The following is a 15,338-nucleotide window of genomic DNA, read 5'->3' on the forward strand; positions in this document are numbered from 1 at the left end:
GGTGGATGACTTTACAACATAAGTGGGAAGCTTCCTCCTCCTGTATGTTAAGAGTTTTAACTGATGTTGTCTACCTCAAGCCTTTATTAATTCACTGATGGTACCCGTAGTAATGTGTTTTGGTGATTTTAGTCATATGTTAGTGAATTTTTTGTGCATATGAGAAGTATGTGTTTTCTATTTTACAAATGTCAAGTAAAAATAGCTAGTAATGTTTTGTTATATTTTACAAATGTTCAAGTGAAAATAGTTTGTAGTGTTTCTTCAGGTCCTGAAATATTTTGTGTATGATTCCTTTGAATTACTAAAAAAGGAGGCTTGAAATCTGTCATAATTAGGATTTGTAGATTTTCTACAAATGAAACTCTTTTTGTAGGTATGAAATTCTTTTTTGTCTTTCTTTTCATGTGTGTGTGGGGCTGCCTATGTACGCATATTCACAGGTGTGTGTGTTACATGTATTTGCATGTGGAGGTCAGTGCTGGGGGTCTTTCTTGATGATTTTTCCACATTCTTCTTTGAGGCTGATCTCTCAATTAAACCCAGAGTTTCACAATAAAATAGAGTTAATCTCTAGTGATCTGGCCCTAGTATCAAAGTGCAGGAATTATAGGGAGAATGACATGTACACCCAGTATTCAGGCGGTTCTGGGGATCTAAACTCCAGTCTTCCTGCTTGTGCAGCAAGCTCTTTAACTGCTACCCCATCTCTTCAGCCTTTGATCTGTAGCTTCCATTGTATCTATTTTGTTACTGTGACTGATTACATTTTAATAATGTTTCCTCTTGGTGGTAAACTGTCTTCACTGTCTTTATTATATGTTCTTCTTTAATTCATTGTGAGATTTCTTGCCATAAAATTTCCTTTGTCTGACATACTAATATTAGACCATCTGTCTATTTCATGGTTCATTTTTTTTTTAACTTTTTAAGCCAACTCCTGTTTCCCTGTGTGGATTATGTATTCCTTTTATTTAGGTTGCATATGGTTGGGTCTTGTTTTTTATTCAGTATGAAAAACTTTGCTTTAAATTGTAGTGTTCAGAATGTTATTAGTTTTCATGTCATTGTGTCCCTATTTTCTTTTTAAATATTTTATTTATTTTATTTTATGTGTATGAGTGTATTGCCTGCATGTGTGTAAGTGCACCAATGTTCTGCAATGTCTGTGAAGGTCAGAAGAGGGCATCGAATCTCCTGGAACTGGAGTTATGGGCATTTGTTAGCCACCATGTGAGTGCTGGGAATTGAACCTGGGTCCTCTACATGAACAGTCAGTGCCCTTAACTGCTGAGCCATTGCTCCAGCTCCATTGTCCCTATTATTTTCCTCCTTTCTTTGGTACAAATTGAAAAATTTTCAATTTTATATTAAATATATTATTTTTAATTTAATTGTTACTCTGAGACTGGCCTATAAAGATCTCAAAGGAATATAATTCTTCTTCCTTCATCTAAATAATAAGAAAAATATTTTGCTGTTTATATTTATTTAATGTTCTGCTCCAAAAGCTTAATTCCTCAGCCTCTCTGGCTACTCCAGCCTCCTCGGTTCACGAACAGTATTCAGCCATGTTTTAGTATCTTTTCACTGAATCACTTTCTGAGCTTTACCATTGGATAGAAATCTGTGAGAATGGCAAAGTGTTCATGTTTTCTTTCTTTCTCTTGGAGAACCACAATTCCACCTCTCCATTTTTCACATACTTTGCCCAGTCCTCTACATAGTGGCAATAGGATTATGTTCCCATACCTGTTTTTTCTTTATGGGAAGAAGTAGAAATACCCAAAGTATTATCCACTTAATGTTTTTACATTTTCCTGGTCTACAATTGCCATATGCTTTCTTTTATATCTTCCATTCCCCTCTTATATTTTCAGTGTTTCATTAATAATGACTTTAAGTCCCAAACCATATAGTACTAGCTCCTTTAAATTCCTTTTCCTAGGTAGGTGAGATGGCTCACTAGGTAAAGGTGTTTGCTGCCAAGCCTGACAGCCTGAATCTGATCCCTGAGACCCAGCATAGTGAAGGAGGAACTGAATCCACGCAAGCTGTTCTCAGACCTCCACATGTGTACCATGGCATTACCATGCCCCACCCACACAATAAATAAGTAAATAAATAAATGGAATAAAACTGCTAAAAAGAAAATACATAAAATCTCGTATCCTAATTTCACCATCATTTTGTCTCATGGTCTACCTCCATTAACACCTTTATTCTGTTGACCTTGTGTCATATTGTTTTGGATTGTACATTATTTTGCCTGCCCATTTTTGTGTGCCTATGATGGTTTTCTATATGCTGGACTGTGCTGGTGACATACTATAAACATTTGTGATATGCAGAAGAATGCTGGTGTTTGTTCTAATAGGAAGTTTTACTGGATATTTACCGTGAATTTGTCATGTTTTCCTTCTGTACTTGATATTACTATAAAACTGTTTAGATTTTATACTTTTTCTTGGACTTAAACCTCAGTTTGCTGTTTACTTAAGGAAGAGTACTTGTGGGGTTTAAATGAAAACTCTAATATGTATGTCTGATAACCCTAAGTTGTTGGAATTCAAATATCAAGAACTCTCTTCTCTGAACTGAATATAGCTGAACCCTCTTTTGTCTTTCAGCCTGTACTTTTTACCAGATTCTTGAATTCTTCCTCCTCCATGCAAAGTTAAAGGTTCACCCTGAGATTTGCAGATTTGTGAACATTGCTCTCACCTGACTCCCTCTTGCACATGGGTTCCCTTCAGTTTTGTAACGTTCCAGCATTCTTGTGCTCTACACTGTGTCATATGTACCAATGATACTGAGATTCATCAATGTGGTCACTAGCATCCCTGCATTGCACAGACTGAGGTTATTTCTGAAACAAAGAAAGGGCTCATCCCTGCAGACTTCCACTAATACTGCTTGATTCTTTCAAGAGGCACCCAATCCCAGTTCCCCTTGTTCTTATTTACTTTGTAGTGGCAATAAATAAAAAAAAAAGTGTTCTCAAGTATACATATTTCAGAAATATTTGTCAGGTTGACACAAGCCATTCTTTTTGTCTCATTTGGAAATTATATACAAATGTATAGCTCACTAATTTCTGGGTAATCATTTCTTCTTTTGCATACAGACTTTGTATTCTGTCATAATGTTACATTTTTAGATTCACCAACTTTTCTTTGTTTGCTATATTAAAGGCATTGAAGAAAAAAGTTAAAGTATTACCTTTTCTCTAAATTGCCTTTTTTTTTCTTAATTAGTTGTTCAGACTGAATTAATTCCTTAACCTGAGGGAAACCTAAAACTTGCCCTTCTGAGATTTTTTAAAATAAATTGGAATAAGAAAGAAATACAGGTATACCCAAAAGGATTTAACTGATTTACACATATATATATATATACATATTCACAGAAATGTGTATCTACAAACACACATTTTGTTCAAAGAATTTGGGCCTTTTTCTTTTTTTCAGTTTGAAGACTGGGTAGGAAGGCTAGACATATCACATCCTTGTTCTGTGTCATCCTTTCACTAGAGAGGTTGAGGTCAGAAAATGGTGAGTTTGACGCCAGCCTGGGCTGCATGGTAAATTCATGACCAGCTGGAGTTATATATGGAGACACTGTCTTAAAACAAGATAAAACAAAACAGAACAAGAATATACATATGAGACATGTGTAAAAAAAAACATTTTTCTATGAGAGTCCCTAAAAAGGAAGCAAACAGCTTCATTACTGTTGCTCCGACATCAGTATGAACTGGATTGATTGACTGTAACCGTTCTTACCCAAAGATAAGTAAGATTGCCAAATTACTGTTTACTTTTCATGGCTTGGTTTTCTATTATGTTTAGCAAATTATTTAAGATAACGGAAATTTTCTTTTTTGCTCTTTCCCCTGGTGATTATGTGCCTCACAATATTTTAAAGATCTAGTTCTCTTGGATCCAAGGAAAATTTTTCATGTATGCAATATAACCAATTTAACAATCATAGTTCTGTTCTGAAAAAAAATATAATAGAAAATAATAGTGTTCATTTTAATATTTTAATTTAAATGAAGTTTTCTTATCTCTATTATTACCAAAAGACTGAGTCTCCAAGAGGACTTTGAGCATCTTTTAAGCTGTGTTTTGCTGTACTATACAAGTGGGACTTTCCTCTATCCTATTCAGGTTTTTAAACTATGCTATGCTCAAGAAGTAATCACAAGAAAAAAAGAAATGTAGTCTATGAAATGAGGACACATGCATATGTAAGTCCAGTCTGACCCAAAAAATACTGTGTCCTCCAGAGATTTATTTCTTTTTAATATCCACTGCTGTACTGAGACGCTTCCTAATTGTTTCTTTAATTATCCTTCCTTATCAACTTCACATCTCGCCTGATAACACTGTCTGCCCAAGTGTTACTTCTCAGCTGAATAGTGATTTGTGATGGCTAATCTCTTTTTTTGTTTCAATTTATGCCTTCTCTATTTCTACTCTGTGCTATAAAGGGCATTTAAAGTGACTCAAGCTTTCCTCCTCTCCCCTTTGCTTTGATGAAGTCATGTATTGGCATTTGATGCAATTCATGCTTCATAATTTAAAATTTCTGCTATGACAGTACATGTAAAGTTTCCTTTATTCTGTCTCAGTGCTGTGAAGAGACCATTAGCTTAAATGTTGTAAATCAGAATACATAACCCTATACAGACTCAAATTGGCACTATTCTATTTTTTTCATACAGTTTTCTATGAGAAAGGGGCTTTTCATGAAACTGTCTACATAATTATGCCTATAGACAAAACATGAAAGAAAATAGATTCACATGAAACACTACTTCATATAACATATGCATATTGATGTAAAGTTTTTCTATAAATTTTGCAAAAATTTCACTTTCATACTTAGATTACAGAGGGGGTAATAATCTGTAGAAGAACTGCACTTGCACACTAATAGGTACAAATGAATCTGATGGGTCTAATTAAATATTTGTCAGTGGGAGGGAGACATTACATTACATCATTGCTTTCCCATAATAACAATAGAACACTGAAGGTCATACACCTTTAGGCTACAGTAAGAAAAAACTGATACCACTGTTTCAAAAAATCAGCAAAATAAAAAATAGCAAAATAAGACAGGTATGGTGGCTCATGCCTTTAATCCAAGCACTGGGGAGGCAAAGGCAGGTGGATCTCTGTGAGTTCAAGGCCAGCCTGGTCTACATAGTGAGTTCCAGGACAGCTGGGGCTACAGGGAGACCCTGTCTCAAAAAGACCCCCCCCCAAAAAAAAGCAAATTACACCCTGGCTTGCATATTAAATACAAAACTAAACTATATGAACTCCCCATATAAGAATACAAATATGGGGCTGGAGAGATGGCTCAGCAGTTAAGAGCACTGACTGCTCTTGCAGAGAACCTGGGATTCCCAGCAACCACATGGCGGCTACGAACCATCCTTAACTCCAGTTCCAAGGGAATCCCAAGCCCTCTTCTGACCTCCGCAGCATTGCATGACACAGGTGCACTCACATACATGCAGGCAATACACTTGTACACATAAAATAATAAAGTATTTTTTAAAAAAAGAATGCGAATATTCATTTTTTCCTTTGCCTGTCAGATATTTGTTTGCTTTTTAGTAACTGCTTATAGTGAAGAAAGTCACCAGACATGACGATTAGAATGTGTTTTTAATCTAGCTTTGATATGGTCATATATATAATATCTAAAGGTACATAACTTGGCAAGAGAGATGTTTAACATAAGTAACTTTAGATTTTAAACTAAAAGAGGACTCGATATCCTCCAACACATGTTTGTTCCTAACAATGAAGAAAAAGAAAAAGCATCACGTCCTGACACGGAAGCATTATGGGTTAGAGCTAAAGACAGTGAAAGCTGTTGGCAAATATTCAGTCCTGGATGGCATGGGAAGCTCAAAAGTGTTTGCCAACTCTCTACCCTGGAAGCAAGGATAAACAGTTTGATAAACAAGGAACTTGTGGTTTTCAGGATGCTCAAATCTAAATTATTTACCAGACATGTCTGCAGAGATAACTGAAAGAAGTTTGATGTAACTCTTAACATTATATGGGCATTGTGATCCTGTTAGCTTCTTTGATACATCACCACATCACCACAATGAATCTTTCCAAAATATATGAAAGATACATACCATTGTCAATGTATTGAAATAAGGAAAGAGAGTGCCCTATTTCAACTGAATGCTTACTCAATTTTACTACTTGTCAGTCTAGTAAGTGACATAAACGGTAGCCTAATCCTGAAAGACAAAAACCATGTTTTCTGCTATATATTGCAATGCCACAATTACTAAAGTGAAGAAAACCACATGCATTTTTTATATGATCTGCTGAGCTTTCCCATTTAAAGTTTTGTTTTATTTTTATTGAATTGAATTTCATACAATATATCTTGACCGTATTTACATTCCCTATCTGTATCCCTGTATATCCCCACCTGATTTCATGCATTCCCTCATACATGTTAAGGCCTATAGTGCCAAGTTTGTGTCTCCAGTTGTCCCTTGGTGTGAGTCCATCTCCTGTGCCTGATCAACCTATCTACCATCATTCCCTTTAAGAAAACCAACTTGGGGCTGGAGAGATGGTTCAGCAGTTGGGAGCACTGGCTTCTCTTGCAAAGAACCTAGTTCTGTTCCCAGTACCCACATGATGCTTAACAACTGACCGTTACTCCAGTCCCAGGGGATCCATTGCCACCTTCTGATCTCCTCAAGCATTGCACTACAAGAGTGCACTTACACACATACAGGCAATACACTTATACACATAAGACATTAAAAATAAAATAAATTAAATATTAAAAAAGAAAACCAAATCTCCCTCTCCAAGTAGTTATTGATTACAAATAAGAAGTATTTGATTAGGCATAGCTATATATGATACTGACATCAGAAATACTCAACCGTTAATGTCTACATATCTTAATAACTAAATGCACATTAAATCTTCATTCTCCAATAATACCGTGGTTCCATGAGTGCACAACCTAAAAGTACAGATTGTGATTTTTTTAAATGTCTTAGAGAGGTCTAAATTTTCTAAACAAAAACACTATAGAATAATCTTAGTCTAGATTCAGTGTTTAAATGAATTATCAAATGACTTCTAATACTATAAGTGAACACATTCATTTTGACATTTCTTAACCTTAATTATACAGACTAATTTCCAAGAAGGGATGCTTTCATAATTGCACAGTGATTTCTACACTTTCCAGAAAATTTAATTATTTTTGTACACAATAACATCTGTGCATAACAGTAATATGCAAATATATAATCTTACGAATTACGTTCTCATGAAAATTAGCATAATAACAGCAGGAAAGCAATGTATAAGCTCCTGAGTTTTATGATATTAAAACTTCTTTTTAAGTGAAATTTGCTAAATAACACTTTACGTTATTCAAGAAATGTTATTTCAGTTCCTGGTACATGTTTGAATACTTATTTATAAAGCTATAAATCTATAAGTGGCTGAGAAGGTGTCCTAGCAAATCAAAAGAGAACCATCTTCTTAAATTTTTACATTTATTTTTATTTTATATGTATGAATGAGTGCTTTGCATTGCATGTATGTAAGTGAGCCACATGTGTTCAATGCCCACAGAGGCCAAAAGAGTGTACCTGAGCTCCTGGAACTGGAGTTACAGATTGTTGTTAGTTGTCATGTGATTGCTGGGAACCAAACCCAGGTCTTCTGGAAGAAGAGCTAGTGCAGTGCTGTTAACCACTGAACCATTTATCAGTCTGGAGAACCTTTTTTTTTTTTTTTTTTTTTTTTTTTTTTTGTCTTTTTGAGACAGGGTCTCCCTATAGACCCAACTGGCCTGGAACTCAGTATGCAGACAAGGCTGGCCTCAAAGTCACAGATATTTGCCTGCCTCTGCCTCCCAAGTGCTGGGATTAAGGTGTGTGCCACCACAGCTAGCAAAACCATGTTCTTTTAAAAGTATTTTATTCTTTTTTAATAGACACAAGCATTAGTTTAACTATTATTTTGATGAGTCATTAGACCAGACACTATTAAAATTGGTGAAAGATACCAACATGGACTATGTCTTTGTGATTCTATAATGTTCTGCTTATAACTGGAAAAATGGATAATATGGTCCAGTTCAAGGCATGGAGTCTGGTAGGAGAATACCTACTGGCATTTGAACTTATACTAAAAACCACATTAGTTTTACCCAAAATGTCATATATTGGAAAAAAAAGGGAAACTAATCCAACATCTCTTTCACAAAAGTAATATAATCTAATGTGAAAGTTAAATAAAGAATAAATTGATTTTTTTAAAAATATTTTATTTTTATTTTATGTGTATGACTGTATTGCCTGTTTATATGTAAGTGCACCCACATGCAATGCCCATAGGGATCAGAAGAGGTTGTTGGATCTCCTGGAATTGGAGTTATGGAGGGTTGTTAACTGCCATGTGGGTGCTAGGGACCAAAAATTGTCCTCTGCGTAACTGGTTAATATTAACTGCTGAGCCAGCTCTCCAGTCTGGAGAACCTTGTTCTTAACCACACATGTAAACATGTCGTTTAATTCTTCTTTTTAAATTTATAAAAACACTTATCAATAATTTTAACAAGTGTAAGATAAAGCACTGTTGCCTATGATTCACAGGGGATGTCTGTGCCTTTTGCATAATGCCTTTCTTTTCCTGTTGTTATTTACCTTAATGTTTACTTTTATCTTTGTTTCTTCCATAGGGGGACGGAATGAAGTTGTGATTACTGAAAATAATAACAGCATAACTGAGCAAATCACTGATGTTGTGAAGCAACCTGCATTTATAGCTGGCATCGGTGGTGCCTGCTGGGTAATTTTGATGGGTTTTAGCATCTGGTTGTACTGGAGAAGAAAGAAGAGAAAGGGACTCAGCAATTATGCTGGTAAGAGACTATTTTCAGCTATAAAACCCTCTTATCTATTGGAATGCAATGAAATGAGAGAAAGAAATGGAATGGAATAACAAATGGATGATTTTGGCTTGTTTTAAAAACCCGCTCTGTAAAATGCAATTCGAAGCAGCATGCTTCAGTGCGTTGCTCTTGACCATGTCGTTTTATGACTGCAGGCAATCTTTCTGCTTGTATCTCCAGTGAAGCATAGCAAGAGTAGACACTGATAAAATGCTCAACTGCTTTTCTCCACTGCTTCTTCAAAACCACACACTCAGCCTTTGCAAGCTACAAAGACATCTTTGGAGAAGTATATTTAGGCAAGAACATGATTAAGTGCTCAAGGAAAGGGGAAAGATTAGCAATACAGCTTTAATATTTCACAATGCAGATTACTAAGGGAAATGTCCCAGATGGAGAAGACAAACAAGCCAAAGAAAGTCTTACCAGAATTAATGAAAATGATGAAGCACAAATTGAGTGATTTACTGGTCACTTAAATGGGATTTCTATTTCTGTCAACTAGCAGCATTTTTCAAAAGAAGAAACAGAAGGAAGCAAACAGAGGAGGAGAAGATGAAGAAATAGTACATAGGAAATAAAGGGAGACTCCAGATCATCTGTAATGTCACCGGAAAGAGTTTCTATGTTGTAAAACTCAAAAATTTCAAGAATGCTGAAAAAGGGTGCACCAAAGCATCTACAGGGAGAGAGAATGATAGACAGTGGGAAGAGAGAAAGAAAAAAGGGGGAAGAGAGAACGAGAGAGACACAGAGAGAGAGTCAGTGACAATCAAATTATAAAATTGAGGACTCAAAGAATGAACTCAGTACTGAAGCTAGGTTCAATTACAATTTAAATGACAGTTTATTTTTAATTATTTATTAAACTTCAGCAGTAAAAAGAAAATAATTCCCAAGAGTTCACACTTTGTAGAATTTTCAAGGAAATTCTAATTTCACCCTAGGAGCACTTGAAATGTTTTGAGACATTGTGTTCAGTATTCTATTTATAATAAGTGATAAATCCTCAGTGAAAATTAGTTATTAAGGGGCTGGAGAGATGGCTCAGCAATTAAGAGCAGTGACTGCTCTTGTAGAGGACTGGGGTTTCTTTCCCAGCACCCACATGGCAACTAGCAGCCACTTATAACTCTAGTTCGTTCGAGGGTATCTGACGCCTTCTTCTGACTTCTGTAGGCACTGTATGAGGCAGGTATACTTACCTACATGCAGGCAACACACTCATACACACAGAATGGAAATGATGAATAAAGTTTGGTGTGGTTTTTTTTTTTGGTCTTTTTGAAACAGGGTCTCCCTGTAGCCCCAGTTGACCTGGAACATGCTATGTAGAGCAGGCTGGCCTCGAACTCACAGAAATCCACCAGCCTCTGCCTCCCAAGTGCTGGCACATGCTTTTATTTAATAAAGTACTTTTTTAAAGTTAGTTATTAAGGCATTTGCATTTTTCACTAAATAGTGGAAATAGAAAATTGAATATAATGTCTGAATGGTGCAAAATGCAGGAAATGGTCTTCATTTGGTTGTCTTGCTTATTATCAGACAGCACTACATAGGATATTTTGAGCATAACTTTGTTCCTTCTGTCTATATTGTATGAGATATAATTTATTCATTATTAAACAGGACTAAAAGAAGCATATTGTGTCCATTAATAGGAGCTTCCCATCGTCACTTCTCCATGGTCACCCATCTGCCTGCTTTCTTATGCTTTGTAACCTAAGTTAAATCACTGCACCGTTTAGAGACTATTCCCAGAAAAGGGTGATCAGTAACAAGTGCTGAGTGTTGAAGTCTTGAGCATTAGCAGTATTTCAATGCCATTTTGCAGTCCTGCCTTCTATCTTCACCCCTGTAGGTATTGCCCATCAGCCCCTCTGTCTCACCAATCATTAAGCTATATTTCCTCCCTGTGACACATGAAACACACGATAGGCCAGATTTAATTCAAGGTCAAGTTTTTGTTTATTCCTTCTTTTGACTTTAGTGATTATAATAGAAGATAGAGTCTGCAGTTCACCTCAGTAAAAAGTGGTAATATCCATGTGTGAAGTGGTGCCTTCAAAACCTACATCTTTCTTTATCAACCATTCATGATAAACCAAGTAGCTCTCATAGTCGGTAGGTTTGCACTTTCATTATACTTGTATCAGATAGGCCTCTATTATTTCTAACAGCAGTCTTTGTGAGACCTATGGACTTGATTTGAAGTATCTGTTGGTCTTTGAGCTTGAAAAGAATTGTCCATTTCTTATTAAATGGCTCATTGTGATTGATGACTATGTACTTGTAGAAAATCTGCTAAAGTCAGAAGGTACTCTGTCCTTCAAATATTTGGCAGAAGGTCAAGTCAAAGTTAAGCCTTTCCAAACTTTAACACTTAATTGATAAATGGTTGACTCAGAAGAAATTTCTCTTCTCTTAAACCTACCTTCTAGCAGCTGCTGTTTTCTTCTTCTAGATGGGAAGCAAATGAAAATTTGCTAAACCCTAGGAAGCACTGTGTACCTGACTTCTGAAAGTATTTAGTCTATATTTTTCTTTAGAAATAATGTGTCCTTTACCTTTTTGGATTTTTGCAGTCTTTCCCCTTTGTAAGTTTAAGAGTAAGAGATTTCAAATAAGAAGATTCGCATATCTTCACATGTTCATAGTTCTAATATTTCATAAATAAGATGATGGTCCATTTTAAAAACATGAGTTAGTGGACTGTTTTTCTTAGAATTGTTTATAAAATTATAGACTAAATACTCTGTATTGATCCTTTTCTATTTTGTTTATAGTAAAATTCTCTTGAAATTTTCTATTATCAGTATGAAAAGTAGACCCATTAAAATTAAAGCAACATGATTTCAATTCAAGATAATGTCTATAAAGTTTCTGCTATTTCACTACATGGTGATATCTCTGTAATCACAATAGTATCTGTCTAATCGCTAATATTTGGCTCATGATGGTAGTCATTAAGTTTTAATAAGCTAAGTCAATTTGAAATCAGTACTTAAGTTATTATATAACATAAATACTTCATTTTTCAAACTAGAGTTCATTAGTATAGGTAAATTGGATATAAATCTATGTATTAGCCATCTTGTACTTTAAAAAAAGCTAAGCTAAAGGTAAGTAGGATTGTAGGACAGATCAAATTCAATTGAAGCACTCCCTCTTCCCTACACCATGGTTCCAAGTCTATTCTTAACTACTAGAGGATAAGAAAGACAACAATTATTGGAGACACTGGAATGTTTTCAGGGTAAGATGCAAACTCTGGGCAAGATGTCTTCCACTCACAGTTCACAGGTAAAACACCCACTGAATTTTATTACATCTGGTTGATAACATGCTGTTACTGCAAAAAGCCTGTTTGATAATTTTGAAGAGAGTTAAGAAAACAAAACTTTATTACTCAGTGTTGATCATTTCCTTTGGCAGTCCAAATATTTCACATTTTCACTATAGAACATTAACAAACTAAACCTTAGATTACATTAGCAAGTATCAGCAGTCAAATAAGAACCCATATATTTGAACCACCTTGGAGGAGAATTTGGCCTAAACATATTTTGCTTCTTTGCACAACAGAAAGCAGAGAGCTTGAAGCAGGAGTATACATTAATTTCCAATCTTTTAGATTCAACCACACATTACAATTTTACCCATGGCTGTGTATATACTATAAACCTGCAGAGGACAGTTAGTGTTCAAGAAGATATCACTATGTCTCATTCTGTGTGCAACAACTTTTCATTTCTATGGAATAGGCATTAGTATTTGCCTTCCTTTTCATTGAGTGCTAATAATTCCATGTCTCTGCCTGGGGGATTTCTCGCTACAGGAAAAATTCACTACTTCAGAAGTTAGAAGATAAAGAGATTTGAAAAGAAATTTGGAAAGGAAATATCAGATTTTTTTAATGCAAAGTAAACATATGATCACCATTATACTAGTTTATTAACTACAAAAGTAATTCAAGATTGACTCAAAGCTATGTAACTTTCATGAGATTCAGATTTAAATATATCACATATTATGTATACATACATATGTTTGTGAAGACTGCATGTATGTTTTCAAAATTATGCTATGTTTTTTCAACTTCTAATTATCAAAGTCATGATATTTTTAATGAAAGCTTAAATTTGCTTTTAAAGGGGTAAGTTACATTATGTGGGTATTATAAGGTTACTATTTTACAAAACTTAGTACACTTGAACAATTTAACATGACTGAATTATGGCAGAATAAATACTCCATGTATAGGTTTTCTTTAAAAAAAATCCAAATTAAGCTTTTTTAGTCAATGAGGGGTGGCTACTGACCACCAGGAGCCTGATTGGTCACACTGGCCAAACAGCAGGGGAGAGAAAGTACATTTGTGCATATAAATAAAGTTATAGTAGTTGGTTAAAGGATTTAGGGCACACATCCTCCAAAAGGGTCTTTGAAGAATTTGTTCATAGAGCAAGATTTGTTTACAGGGCAGAAACCACTCTGTGGTTGGAGTTAATGGGGGTCCTGGACAGACTTGTTTACAGAGCAAGAATTGCTTTATGGTTTGGGATTCACGGGGTCTCCCTTTATTCCAGACCTTGAAGAAGAATATATTGGGAATAAGATCATCCTATCACCCCACCTGCTTCCTGCTGAGAGGAGTCATAGGGGGGAAGGGGGCTTCAGGGACAACTGGAAGAGGGATGTAGGAGAGTCCTCGGGTGGCATGGAGCTAGAACATAGTCTTGATTTGGTCCCAGCTGGTAGCTTGGGCAGTTGTATGGACTACTCTAGACAGGCAATTCTGTAAGAATCATGGCCATTCATCTTCTGGCTGTGGAGCTCCTTTGCAGAAGATGCAGGCTGATGCTGTAGGGAGAACACAGAGCATCAGAGACACACTGAGCACCTGACTTTGCAGCTCATATGGAACTTCTGGCCTGGGAATGAGCTCAAAGGAGACACAAATGGCAAAAGGGAAGAAATACGGCAGGGTTTCAGGCTCTGGGTATGAGTTTCCTCTGTTTTGAAAAGCACATCATAAACATCCCTTACTTTCTTAACAATATAATCCCATAGCTCTGTCTCTCTGGGTCCAGTCTTTTAATCTAGCCTTATATTTGTACTAGTATCCTTGAGCAGAGTTTGCCTCACTGGGGAAGGAGCTGACCTCTATTTAAGATCTGCTCATATCCCATTGCCTGTGTCAGCTTTAGTATTAGCATCCCATTTTGATCATGAGCCTCCATCTATGTAACCCATTGCCTGCACCTCCTTGTGTGTTTAGGGGACCTGTAATGTCTGTGCTAATTGTTAATTTCCAAATGAGAGTAAGAGTTGGATTTGGGATAAGAGAGGTTCTTGGGGTTGGATAATGTTGGCAACCTTTAAAGGGTCTCTATCTATCTGCTCTCAACAATAAGAAGTGGTACATATATTTTGGAAATTTGAGGATCATCATGATCATGATCAGAAATAGTAAAGCTGACACAGCAATGTTTCCCCTCAGGAGAAGGATCTACACCAAACTCCAAACTAACACATGAGAGAATACTGGATCTGGATCATCAAGGGTCATGGAAGGAGATTTCTTCATTCCTGTGGGGTGAATGGGAATCAGAGCTTCAAGTGAGGATTAGACGCTGTGAAGAGAATACTGGATCTGGATCATCAAGGGTCATGGAAGGAGATTTCTTCGTTCCTGTGGGGTGAATGGGAATCAGAGCTTCAAGTGAGGATTAGACGCTGTGCTGTCCCTGCCTACTATTTGAAGGTGGACACTGGGATAGCTCATCTCACTGTCCGGTCCCCACTGTGAGCACTGAGCCTGCTCCTTGGGTGTCTAAACAGATTCACTCTTATTGTCCCCCATAGGCATCTGCCTCCTGTGTGTCAGTGTCAGTCTGAGGGTCACACTGGATCCACCCATTCTGGACACAAGCCCAATCAGATGCTAAATTTGGAAGAATAGAAACCGCAGGATAGGGGCAGCTGAACAATCTTCTCCAGTCAGGCTGGAGTCCTGGATCAGCTCAGGAGAAAGTCTGGAAGATCAAGGGCAGTGCAAGAGGGACACTAAACAGGAGTAGACAGCACACAGTATGTCAGATAAAAACAGGGAGCTGAAAGTAGGGAGGTATTAGGTGGTGGGAAGGACTAAGTTGAATTCACATTATTAAATATTAGTTTAAAGCTTTATGTGGTGACACATGCCTGTCATGCCAACACTTGGAAAGTTAGAGGACTGCAAGTTTGAAGACAGCCAAGGCTACATAGAGAGATAATGGCCCATCAAACAAATAAAGCAACAAACAATAGTGCAAAGTATGATTCCTTCCTTCCTTCCTTCCTCCATTCCTCCCTCCCTCTTT

The 15,338-nt window shown here is 36.4% G+C and overlaps 1 protein-coding gene across 17 annotated transcripts in view; it reads left to right on the plus strand.

Moving 5' to 3' along the window:
- Robo2 (roundabout guidance receptor 2) overlaps positions 1–15,338 on the plus strand; it is a 1,342,812-nt gene that overhangs the window by 1,267,052 nt on the left and 60,422 nt on the right. For all 17 annotated transcript variants that reach the window (XM_017799977.2, XM_029567102.1, XM_029567103.1 and 14 more), the window contains one exon: positions 8,761–8,943. In XM_017799977.2, coding sequence (XP_017655466.1) covers positions 8,761–8,943 — 183 coding nt within the window. The remainder of the gene's footprint in view (positions 1–8,760; positions 8,944–15,338) is intronic.

Source organism: Nannospalax galili, unplaced genomic scaffold (genome assembly GCF_000622305.1).
Source record: "Nannospalax galili isolate Female #2095 unplaced genomic scaffold, S.galili_v1.0 scaffold439, whole genome shotgun sequence".
Taxonomy (NCBI): Eukaryota; Metazoa; Chordata; class Mammalia; order Rodentia; family Spalacidae; genus Nannospalax; species Nannospalax galili.